This window comes from Buceros rhinoceros, unplaced genomic scaffold, assembly GCF_000710305.1.
Source record: "Buceros rhinoceros silvestris isolate BGI_N320 unplaced genomic scaffold, ASM71030v1 scaffold9686, whole genome shotgun sequence".
Lineage (NCBI taxonomy): Eukaryota > Metazoa > Chordata > Aves > Bucerotiformes > Bucerotidae > Buceros > Buceros rhinoceros.
Window position 1 is genome coordinate 20,962 of NW_010415785.1, and position 13,076 is coordinate 34,037.

The 13,076-nt window shown below is 38.8% G+C and overlaps 1 protein-coding gene across 1 annotated transcript in view; it reads right to left on the reverse strand.

Moving 5' to 3' along the window:
* The window catches only part of LOC104494678 (dynein heavy chain 8, axonemal-like), a gene marked incomplete at both ends in the record, with an annotated part of 64,347 nt that overhangs the window by 19,847 nt on the left and 31,424 nt on the right, over positions 1–13,076 (reverse strand). Inside the window, 4 exons of the mRNA XM_010137542.1 lie at positions 374–496; positions 3,194–3,328; positions 10,122–10,264; positions 11,620–11,857. Of these exons, the coding sequence (XP_010135844.1) occupies positions 374–496; positions 3,194–3,328; positions 10,122–10,264; positions 11,620–11,857 (639 nt within the window). The remainder of the gene's footprint in view (positions 1–373; positions 497–3,193; positions 3,329–10,121; positions 10,265–11,619; positions 11,858–13,076) is intronic.

The window sequence follows — 13,076 nt, forward strand, 5'->3', positions numbered from 1 at the left end:
ACTACCCTTGAATTTGGACAAAGCCTTTAGTACTTTCTCCAAGGTATCACACTTTTATTTTGCAGAAATTTTGTTTTCAAATTCTCTCAAATTAATGCCAATCTTGAAACTAAAATGGTACTTTAACACAGTGATGCTTTTCATTTAGTCTTACAAAAGTATGAGAAAGTGGAGATACTGTAAGATAAGACACCATTCTCCTACAAGACTCTTCAGTAAACCTAATTTGCTCTCTTTGTTTCTTCATTGGTGTACCATCATTGGAAAGTATTTTCAATAATTAACAGTTAATTAAAATATCGAGAAAGTCCACTGATTTCCAATACAAAAAAAGCAAAACAATTTGAGAATAAGTTGTTAAAGAACAGTTTACCTGATCTCCCCATTCATTGATAAATGGCATATTGATATCATCAATAAAAACAGTCATTTTTCTGCCTCCAGGAGGTCCATAAGTATTTCCAATGCGTTTGTCCACATAACTCTCTATTGTCCTCTAAAAATTAAAGAAAGCTCTTGTTTTGCATCTAAAGCAACGATGTTTAAAATATATTGTTAAAAAATACTGCTTCCTGCTACAGCATTTATCCAGTGATTTCCTCTTTTTCTTAGTAATTTCAGCTTTGATTCATCATTAAGGAACCCGATACTCCTGTTCATCACGCTTATTCCTGTGCAATTCCCTGGCCTGAGGACTACATCCCACAACTCACTTCTGGCTGCCAGAGGAGTTTTTAAAAAGTTTTAAAACTTGGAAATTATTATTTCATCATCAGCATCGAATCCAATTATTATCTTGGAGTTGCTGAACTAAAATTGCATGAATTTTAGTATGATGCATTATGTCTCTTTGAAATACTACATCTTTTTATGAATTCTATTTCAGTCTTCAAACATTTCAGGATTAATGCAAGAGAAACTGCTGGAAGAAAAGAAAATTAACAGATCAGTAGTTGTGAGTTCTGTTACATATTTTTTTTCTCTTGCTTCTCAAATCAGCAAGAGTGGGAAGACAGGACACAATTTGACAAATGAAGGATTAATCAAAATTGTATTAATTATGAGCAAGCTAGAATATCAACAAGCAGAAATAGTATTTTAATTATCTACATAATAGTTTTTCTCTATACTGGACTTATTTAGAACGGCATTAAAGAATCCACCTTCCAAAGGGTAGCTCTGGAGAGGAATGGAATCTGATTTCAGAGAGTTTTCCATGCACTTTCTGAAAAATATGATTGCTTTGGATTTCCCCTAGCTAAGCTCAATTGTCTTATACTTGCAGTACAACTGCAGACCATATAGAGGCAACTTAGATTCCTTTTACAATGATTTCTCAGACGTCTCGTAAGCTAAGTAATGCAGTATTTTAACATTTTAGTTGTAATAATATTTTAAGATTTACTTTTGAACTAAATATGAAGCAAGATGCAATAGACAAATAAGACATTGATGCATAATTGAAATATATTTTCAAAGTTCTACAGCCCTACTGTCTTTCTAAAGGTACTGGGAACATAATGGAATTAAAAAAACACCCTACAAGATGGTAGCAAGTATTTCCCTCAGACAAATAATTTTTCGGTTTTAAAAGCATAAATGTCATCTCATACAAGTGATGGAGCATGTGCAGTCATAAAGTGAGAAGTATCAATAACATTTTTGAAATAGAAAACAGACGCAAGTTTTGCGCAATGTTTTTGTCCTATTTTTTCACAACAGAAAATGATTAGCTGAGTGGTCTAAGCTGAACACACATTGAACATTCTTAGCATTAATGTGTCACTTTGGAGATGTGACTAAGGTGAAAAAGAGAAACTGCTAAGAGAAAGAAAGTGATTACTTAAGAAATCAAGAACTTTGTAGCACATCGAACACATCCCAAATCTCCTAATCTTTCAAATACCCTCAGAATGACGACTCAAAATAAAAAACTATTTTGAGTGTGGCTCTTTCAAGTGCTCAGAAGCATTTCAGCTGCACTCGTGCTACAGCTCTCTCTTGGAAATAAGCAGTGAGCTATGTATTCAGCTAGCTAGGCTGAAGAGAAAGAGCATTATCTTCTGAGGTGCTACAGGACTGCAGCAGAGACAGGAGTAAGATCCTTCCACGGACTCTTTGTGCCAGAAAGGAGGAAGTTTGGATTTTTTTTTCAAGATAGTAATTTTATAGGGACCTATAATACACCAAGTGAAGGACATTGACTTCAGTTAATCTTGCATGCCTGAAAGAAAGCCTGCTTTCTGTCTCACAGTGTGATAGAAACCATGGCCACAGATCTTACACATGACAAAAAAGCTCAGCAGATATTCTGTGAGTTGGGAATTTTAAAAATTAGATGTTTAAGCCATTACTTTTCACCATTTTCTTAAAAAAATTTACAATAGATTCCTAAGAAAGATGCTTGATTTTGAGATGGAGTTTGTAAGACCTACTTCATCAGCAGACTTTTCAATCAAGAAATATTCCAAGGTGATTACTTGATTCTACTTGAGGATTGTCATAACGAATTCCTTGCTTTGCATTGGTACTGAAGCCAATTCAACCTACAGGATGACATCCTAGCAAATTAGTAGTATTGAATCACAGCATAGTGGCATAAATCATCCCTTCATTCACTTGAAAAAACTATCTGTACTGTTTGTTTGCACTATTTATATGGATTTTTAGCTATTATATTATATTATGAATGGGAAAGGGAAGTCTCTACAAAGTTGCCATGCTAGAGGACCTTAGAGATTGGATTTCTGATGCTATAATCACTCCAGAGCTGAGGAAAAATAAGAGATCTATAAGTTGAAATCTCCCTTTTATTTAATAAAAATCAGAAGTATAGTTATAACCTGAAGAATCAGGAAAATCATAAGTATAACAAAAAATGTTCATTAATTTAAAATGAAAAGGCAAGGTCTTCAGCAAAAATTAGTTTCATGTAATTCCATAATTAAAAAAACCACAGAGCAATCATATACGGATATATGGATATATGTATCCCCATGTGAGTGTGTATATTCTATTCTGGTCTGAACAAATAATTTTATATGGAATTTTCTTAAGTGTTTAAGTGACTTTGAGAAAAAAGATCCTTCGGACTTTATTTCTAAATCACTTATTTTATCATCAGAACTAAAGGCAATTTAAATACTTAGCAAGGAAATTATATACATGGATTGCTTAAAATCTGTATTTTTACCTGAAACATGGATGGTTCTGTAGCAGATGAGAAGTTTAAACATTTTGACAAATGTTCTTCTGGGTCATATTTCTTCACATATGTCTTGATCATGACTGTCTTTGCAGTCCCCTGTTCGCCTATGAGCAAAACTGCCTGTAACAGACATTTAAATCACGTAAGTAGTATCAAAACTTGTAATTATGTACGTGTAACTGATCTGTTTTAGAGAAAGGGATACTTCCTTTGTCTACTTTTGAATAATACATTATTCTGGTTTTTCCTGTGTCTCCACAGGCAGTGACACAGTATGTGTTTTTCATCCCACACAGATTCTTCAAGAAAATTATTTACAGAGTGAGTCAGAAGTGAAAAGATGAAGTGAGAATGTGCTAGAGCCTTTTCTTCCAGCGGCTGACTTCTTCCACTTTCCAACACATCCACCACGGAAGCCCCTTATAGTAGACGACCCTCAGGAGGCTTTCTTTATAATGGAAAGCAGTCTCTGCCATCTAAATGGAATACAAAATTTCTACTGTTTGGTTTGGCAATAGGAATCCTTTGTGACACCTGTTTATAATAAAAGGATGGTTCCTTCTTCCTTAAAGCAACAATACAGAATACTAGATTTAGCTATATCCCATCTCAAGCATATTGCTAAGACAGATACTCTAAAGGTCTGTAGAGACACGTCGCAGTTTAAAAACAGGATTCTGAAGTCAGGGATCCACCAAAAGTACAAACCCAAAGGCTTTTTATCTGTGACTTCTATAGCCTCAGGGGGGATGTAAACTTCCCCGAGAGCTAAATTAAAGAGGTTTGAAATGGTTCAGCTGATGATAACAGACAGTGGATTTGTTCTGGCAAGGAGAAGAAAACCAGTGAAGCAGGTTTTAAATTAAAGGGGGGGAACAAAAGCGGTTTAATGCTCAAAGCAATTAAAACCATAAATCAATCATTTAAATAGGACAGAACTGATAGAAAAAGAGAGACAGAGGGGAGAGAGATATATTAATAAATACATAAATAAGCATGTACATATAAATACACATTTCTCCCATTCATCCCACACATCCCTGGTTTAACAGCAGGCAGTCTGCCGGGGGCAGGAGAGTAAGAGAGAAGACCTGAATGGGAGGTGCAGTGGTTTTAACCTCATAGATCTCAGTTCCTGAAGTGAACCGTCCATGCAAACTTGCGCAGAAGTCCTTTCTCACCCCTCACAGGAGATGGCTCAGCATTTGCTTTTTTACAGGACATGGGCAGGGGTGTTATACGTCCCTCAGGTGATGGCTCAGCACTGCGCCTGTCCTGGCAGGACAGCTTCATCACTGGCTTCCAGCGGACAGTCTTTTCTCTCGCCCCTTGCCGGTGGAAATCTCGGTGCAGGGTGGAGGCTTGCTCTCCTCTTCCACCCTCCAGCTAAAACGAAAGCCTTACTTCGTTGTAAAACAGTCTTTTACTGCCAGGTAGAGGTACTGCGCTCTCTAATGTGTGACCTTTCTCTGTTCTGTTTGTCCTGGGCAGAAACGAAATGCGCACACGCCAGGCGAAGCTGCAGATCACTGCTTTTTTTATAGGCTTGGTCACAGAGGCTTTTGATTGACGTGTCTCAGACCCAGGGAGAAGCTGAGAACCTGAGAAGAGGGTCAGTCCACCCCTTTCCCCTCAAAGATCAGGAGAAAACTATTCCTGTGCCAAGGGGGAAAACAAAGAAGGCGGGGGGGGGCCGTACACCCCCCGCACTTTTGATTGACGTGTCTCAGACCCAGGGAGAAGCTGAGAACCTGAGAAGAGGGTCAGTCCACCCCTTTCCCCTCAAAGATCAGGAGAAAACTATTCCTGTGCCAAGGGGGAAAACAAAGAAGGCGGGGGGGACACTTAGTCCCCCGCCACCATTTTAACCCATTACAAGACATGATGTAACGATAATTACAATCAAAATAACAGACACTGAACTGTGTACAGAAGTCTCAACTGACCCAGCAATATCTATAGCTGCGTGGTAAATGTTCGCAAAGGAGGGAGACAATCTGATGGATAAGAGACTCCAGAAATGTAGTCCTTTCAGAAGCTCCTCTCGTATCTCTGTGTATTGTCTAAAATACCCGATCCAATCTTTTTCTCTAAACTGAATGTGGGAGGAGATACATAAAATTGATTTGCAGTGAGTATTGCACTGCTGACGTCGGAAGTGGACAGGCCAGTGAAACTGGTAGGAGAGGAAGCAATTTGGCAACGAAACCCTGAAATGTCTTGTGTTCAACTCACAACAGGAGCTGAGCTGCTTCTACCTAACAGCAACAAAGCAGCAGATCCAGCTTACTCTGAAGAACGCCATCACTCTTTTAAGGAACACCGTTTCCTATCCATCCCTTCTCCTAAACTGTAATTTTAAGGCTGTCTCCCAGATTCTCCAGCCTAATTATGCTGACATGAACAGATTTAGCAAGAAAGGCCTTCTGGATCCTGAAGGACTCCACGTGTCCTCTGTCAGCAGTATGTTTTTCAGAGTTGTAACCAAACTTGACCTGTGCTTTTTGTCCTGAATTCCAGCAACTGCCTGTGATGAACATGCTTGATTCTTTCTCTAAAAGGCCATGGAGGAATATGAAATCAATACATTGTTTTCAGAATACTTTTAGCAACTGGGTGATTGCTCTTGTATAGGGCCTTTAGAACACTTCGGATATCAAGCTTTCACGAAGCAGATTTTGGCCAAGGATGGTCATAGAACAGTCAGTAAATCTTCAAGTTTTTCCCAATATTTGTCCTTACTGATTGTTTTATTATTGGAAACAAACCCCCTTTTGATGAAAATATAATTATTTTGTCTCCTTATCCCTGCAGTATTTACAACTGCAGCATTTGATGCTTCTAATGTACACTTTTGGCTCTTCCATCTTATATTGTGTGCATCAATATATATATTTCTATTTTTCAAAGCATTTTTACTCCTCTCTGGCAACTTACTCAAATCAAAGGTGCAGAAAATTCTTGCTTCAAGCTGATACTTTGATAGCGAGCATATGTAATGGGTTAAAATGTTGGCTCCAGACCAGGGGGTTTTGTCCTCTCCCCGTCCCTTGTAAGTGCAGGAAAGGCTTTTTCCATGCCTCTGTGGGGGAAGCAGGGCCAGCCCTTGACCCAAGTTTCGCTCCTGTCTTTGAAGCCGAGACATGTCAATCAATGTCTCTGTGAATAACCCTATAAAAACCACAAATCACATGGTTTCCCTGGTGCGCGCACATTTCATTTTCAGCAGCAGGACAGAAAAGAGGGAGAGCTACAGCAGTCATCCTCAAGCCAGGACAGTAAAAGATCTTCCACACAGCAGGAAGTCTTTTTGTTTTGCCAGTTACTGGGGGGGGTGGAGGATGTGTGTGTGTGGGGGGGTGTTAAATAGAGATTATGAAGAGGAAAGGGGTGAAACAGCCAAGCCCCCAACTCTGCACAGAGGGAAACTGAGCCATTGGAGATGGGAAATGTGAGCAGGATTTTAGATATCTGAGATGGAGTCCCGCAGCAATGCGGAAAACTTACAGAATTCCCCAGAGATCTGGTTCATCTCCTGTTCTGCAGATGGAGGGAGCAAGAAGCCAAAAACGAACTGGCAAACCCAAATCTTGCAGCTATCCCAGAGGAAGACTACATCCTGCAAAGGGAGTTCATCCCAGAAAGTTCAGCTGTGAACTGAGATCAAAGAGGTTAAAAGAACTGCATTTCCCCATTCCGGTTTTATTCTTTATCCCCACCCTTGGCACCATCTGCGGACTCTGTGTGTGGGCTTGTGGTAATCGGGGATGTGGACTGAAGTGGGAAAATCTGTACTTATCTGTATATACCTATTTATGTACTTATTACCATCTCTCTCTCTCTTTTTCTATCTCTGTCCTGTCCAAATTTAATTGACTTATGGGTCTCATCGTTTTCTGAATTTAATTTATTTTCTTTCACCCCCTTAATCCACAAACCTGTTTTGCTGGTTTCTTTTCCCTGCCCCGAGTCCTAAGCCCCGTTGTTTCATCAGCCTAAACCTTTCAGCTCCTTTGTTTAGCTCTCAGGAGGTTACATTTCCCTGAGGCTATATTTGGGTTCGGTGGAAGGCTAGTCCTAGACTGCTTAGGGTGTATGAGGAATAGAGGCATAGATGTATTAAGGACATGGAGAAGGTCGTAGGGTTTGACAATGGTTTGTTGAGCCAAAATCAACTGTCTTGCTTAGACTAACTTTCTATTTATTCTGCTCATTCTAGGCCCTGTTGCATTCACTCATAGATAAATCCTAGCGTGAGGAGTAGGGTGATGGTGGAGGCTCAGGCTAGGGTGGTGGTCGGGGACTGAAGTTGAGTGGCTCATGGGAGGGGGAGTAGAAGTGCAATTTCTAGATCAAGCAGGAGGAATAGCATTGCTGCTGAGAAAGAATCGTACTGAGAGTGGGAGTCGTGTGGATCCGAGGGGGTCAAAGCCACATTCATATGGGGACAGTTTTTCTGAATCTAGGTTTGTTTGGGTGAACCAGAAGTTAGTAGGGATAGGATGGTGCTCAAGGTTAGGGAGAGGATGAGAATAAATGTGATTATATTAATTGCTCTTCTCTGGAGTTTTACCAGATTTTAGAGAGTGGAAGTCAATTGTAATCAATATAGTAGAAGAGCAAGATCCTCATCAGTAGATGGTTATGTAGAGGAATAATCAGATGACGTCTACGAAGTGTCAGTATCAGGCGGCGGTTTCAAATCCGAAGTGGTGGTTGGATGTGCAGTGGAATTTAATTAGTCGAAGGAGGCAGACTGTTAGGAAGGATGTCCCGATAATTATGTGTAGACCATGGAATCCCGTGGCAACAAAGAAAGTTGAACCATATAAGCTATCGTTTGTCATTGTTTAAAAAACCAAAAAAACAGCAAAAAAAACCCCTTTGGTCCTTTTCAAACCGCAATACTCTTTTGTTTCTGCTTTCTCTTAATATTATTTATTAAAATGTATAATATTAAAAAACATTTTCTGGTTAATCTGTACACTAAGTGTCATTTCCTTGGGAAAAAAAAATAATAAATGTTTCAAGAATGAAGAAATCCTTTCCCAGTTTCCCTCTTACTCTGGTAAAATCTGAATCTAAATCAGAAAGTTGATGAACAGAAGGATTTATTTAAAGTAGTGATTACTGTAGTTAATTTAATAATTACTTCTTTCTTTTAATCTTTTATAGAGATCACCCATTTCACCTCATGAAATTGGGCTAGATAAGAACCCTGTTCTTTTTTATTCAGACATGTAAGAATCCTCCATGGTTTTTTTCCAGCTCAGATTTTCATCCTACTTACAGTTTTGATAGATGGTATTATCTTCATTATTATATCCACTCCATGAAACAAATTTAATCAGTTTGCAAAAGGGAGTATGTATTTATTTATGACTGTGAGCACTGAAGTTGATAATGCAGGAGATTTGAAATGCTCAAATACTCCTGACTGACTTGCTCCTGCTTTACATTATTGTTCTTTAACAGAGAGCTGCAATGCTAGCACGTGGGCTTGTTCTTCACCCTGCTTTTGAAGATCCAAGTTATCAGTTGACCACGTAACACAGATGATAGTAATAAACTCACGGAACCAACAAGTGAAGTCAGACCTGTAAAACACTGCTTTGGTTTCACCTAGTACTTGTAATTCTGCAGCGGCTGAAAAGAAAGTTCATGATGCTGCGATCTTATCCAGGAGTGGAAAAAAAAATCTCTATCACAGTTCATTATGTGATTAAATCAAACATTACTGTGGCAGTGCAGACACGCGGGGTGCTTGCACAAAGCTCACACAAAGGCTGGAGCCTGCACAAGTGCCTAAAAAGGATCAGGTCGCCACCCCAGGGCTATCTGGTGCCGTGACTCTAGGTCTGTCAGCTGCCTTCCTGTCTGTGTGTGCTAGTTTAAACAACCACAGCTCACCCTCGACCAGGGTATAAAAGGAGCCCTGCCAGAGAACCAGTTTGAGTCAGTCCTCTTTGAAGCAGCAGGTAATGCTGTTGGAGGTCCTCCCCTCAGATCAGGACACCATCCGAGTGTATCTCTGGGGACTGAGTGAGCCCTCACCCCACGCTGGTGAGTGACCCTTTTGTTTTGGTACGCTCAGTGGGAGAATTTCCTTTGTATGGGTGAGGGTGTGCACATGGCGGTTCATCTTCCTTGAAGAGAATGCTTTGGTATTCAGGAATTCGTTGTGCAGGAACACATTCCCAACTGACATCCAAACCTGTAATTCATTTTGGTCAGTCGGAGTGCTGGGCAGCTTTAATGGCAAGAAATCCCCAGTTTTCAGATAGCTGCTGCCGTCTGTTTTGTGGGTGACTCTGTGACACTTACTAAATAAAAAATGCTTGAAAACAAAGCTGACTGCATCCATGGAAGGGAACATTCTGCTCGACAGGGAAGCCTAGAAAAGTCCCATTGCACACTCCGTGCTGAAACATTTCAATCGAAGAGAGGAAGGTACAAATTGTACACCGCAGTAACACTGCATTGTGGAAAATGCCAGGTTTCAGAGGCTTTTCAGAAGACTTAAATGTTCCTTATTTCTATTGCAATGATGGCCAAGAAAATGTGTCTGGAAATATAATCAATATCTCCCCAGTCATTAACATACAAAGTTTAATTATTTGTTTCCAAATACAAAGATTCTGCGTGTCTTTGAGACAAATGCTAGGATGTTGGAGTTAAACTTTTATGACAAAAATTTATTTTATAAAAAGGGTATTTTAAACATTTTGCCCATGACAGAAATGGATTCATGTTATGAAATTTAAAATAGAGCAATATGTAAATAAAGATACCCCGGCAAGCAATGACTAGACAGCGAATATCAAGAATGATTGCAATGCCCGGTTACTTCCAAGTAGGTTCCTATTAATTTCATACAGTAGGCATATGTTTAAATTAGTATTACTGCACTTACTTTCTGTTGTTTTGCAATTGTGTTTATCAGAAACTGAGTTCTGACATTGTCGACATTTGGAACCAGAATAGATGCATAGTCTGGGACATTATCTGTTGGATAAACATACTCCTGAACTCTTTTATTCCAGTGCTCCCAGTCACCTGAAATGACAAAAAAGAGGAAAATACAATATTTTGATCATGTTCAACATTTTTTTAGTAAAAAAAAACCAAACAACCACCGCAGAAGTTGTGGGTAAAGTACTACGAAGCATAAAAAGGGATAGATTTTCTAATATCCAGCTAAAACTCATCTAACAAAAGACACATTTAGTCGTGACCTCTAATTAGTCTACAATCCTAGCTATTTATATATAGCTCTTGAAATTAAAATAAAAACCCAAAAGAATGTTTACCTCGAAACTCATTCTCACACTGCTGGTTAATGTCCTGGTTTGAGTTAGAACACAGCTCATTCTGTTCAGAGGTTTTACTTTCCAGCTCAGTCTCTCCTAACTAACTGCACTGTCTGAAGCTAACGGCATACTTCTGCAGACAGTGTCTGCTTCTAGCAGCGATAACGCTCGATGTTTCCAGTCACTGCCAGCGACTGGTGTGCAGAAAGGCTCTGGCTTACACTTTCTGCTAAATCCCGTGTGCCACAGTGGGGGTGCAGTAAATTAGAGACCGCATCCGCGAGAGGAGCGGACAGGACAGGCGACCCTAAACTGCCCAACAAAGTGTTCCATCCCATAGACATCATATTTGGTATAAAGCGATCTCAAAGCTCAAGCATCCTCTTCAACGGCTGGTGTCTGAGGACAACTCTCTCTTTTCTGCTTTTGATCTCTCCATTCCTGAATCCAGTTCCGGAATCTAGCTCCTGAATCTGGTTCCCATCTGCTGCTGAGCCCAGCCTGGGCCTTCTGCAGCGTCTGCCCACAGCATCAGTGGTGACTGTGATGTGATTGTCATCAGGGGGGTTGGCTTTGGTATTGCTTTTGTATATATTTCATTTTATTATTTCCATTAAAGCAGCTTTAGTTTTCTCTTCCAATCCATAAGTCCCTCTCTCAGGTTAATAGAAAGCATCTGTCATTTGTCTAGTGGCCAACCCTAACCCTTGACAAAGTGGAATTAAAATTTTATTATATTTTTTTAAACAAAAAAGCCTAGTTGTGAGAAAATTAAACATAAAATTAATATTAATTTAGACTAAACCACCCAAAGCATAAATTATCTAAAAATTTTAGGCTAAGTAATCAGAAAAGAAATCTGCAAGAAAGCAATTAAAACCAAACAAAGAGAACGTTACCCATGAGCATCCTATCCCTCGTTTCTGACCCCTCACCTCTGCAGAGGCTCTGTATACAGAATCTGTGTTACTACTGTCCTGTTATCAAAAATACCCAATCATACGACTGTAGAAGTACGAACAGAGCAGTTTCAAGTCTCAGAGAAGCTACATTCAGTTTGAAAATGCCGGCATAAAAAAGAATGCTAGTGCTTTTTCTTACCATAGTCAGTAACATAAAATTCATACATCGTTTGGCTGCTGTCAGGGGAGATTTCTGGTAAGTCTAATTGGTTATTATGAGCTCTAATGAAGGCTTCAAGCTTATCTCTACTGTCCAGCTCCAGAAGGGCACCTAAACTCCACATTATTGCAAAGCAGAACAATTTATGCAGATGAGACGTAGTTGATAAACCACCTTCTTTCTTCGATGGAATCAAACCCTCCAGAAGATTAATAGACTGAAAATATTATAAAATATTATGCATTAAGAAAATATTACATAATAACTTTTTCTTTTTAGACATATATGCACATGCATTATTTATATGTATTCAAACTTTATATTATAAATTGAAAACCAATACAGGTTACCAAAGAATAACATAAAATTCAGAACTGCAAACCCAAGAAAATACATTAGACATCTATATAAAGATGTATACAATTCTCAAAAGTACTTAAGTATTTGATCATCAATTATCCTTTTAAATTGTGCCTATATGATAAATGTAATTTAAAAGCTGGGGTAACAGAACAGCTTTTAAGGGATTTTATAATATCTAGTGGGATACTCAGAATTCCAAAAGTAAGTGGGTCTAGTCATTTCTTTCCACCTTTAAACATGGAAGAACTTTCAGCATGTATTTTTATCAACTATGGTCAATTAAAGCATCTATCACAGTAATTTCTATTTTGTGTTTTAAAAAATAGATTAAAATATCCAATTTTATGGTTGCTTCACTCTGTTTCTATGGAACTAGATTCCAAAAATCTAACTTGCTATCTATAATTCTATGATGTCGCTCCTGATGCCAAATATTGGACTTAGATAGTATAATTCATATTCCCCTTCTATACAAAGCAGTGTCAAGTGCATTGTTTCAAAATAGGTCTTTTTAACGTTGAAGGAGATTCTCAACCAGCTTATGCTGCTCTGAGTCTTAGCAATATTCTGTAAAACGTATTTGAAGAAAGAAAACAGAAAAAAATTAAACAGACTTATTAACACAAATTGTTGCAACAAATCAGATGAAGACTTCAGCTTGCCCAATATCTCATCTACAACAGTAACCAAAACCCAACACAGGAAGAAGGGTAAAAGCAAATAAAAACCACTCTTGGCTTGTGGTGGTGCTGGGGGTGATACTTTCTGCTGATATTCTCTTCAGCTTGGGACTTTCTGAACCAGATACACTTTATCTGGGCTTAGTAATCCTCTACGGATTTTTCTGCTCTGAAAATATCACGACTAGTCTTGAACCTACAAAAACTTTTATCGTCAATAGCACCCTTCGGCAAGATGTTCCATAGGTCTGCTATTCACGGCACTGAACCGTTTGTTTTTTCCCTGTGTGAACCCCTTCATGTTTATCTTCATTGAGTTTCATTTGCCATTTTATTATCTACTTATTCAGTCTCATAAAGTCTGCCTACAGTTCTTCACGGTTACCTGTTTTG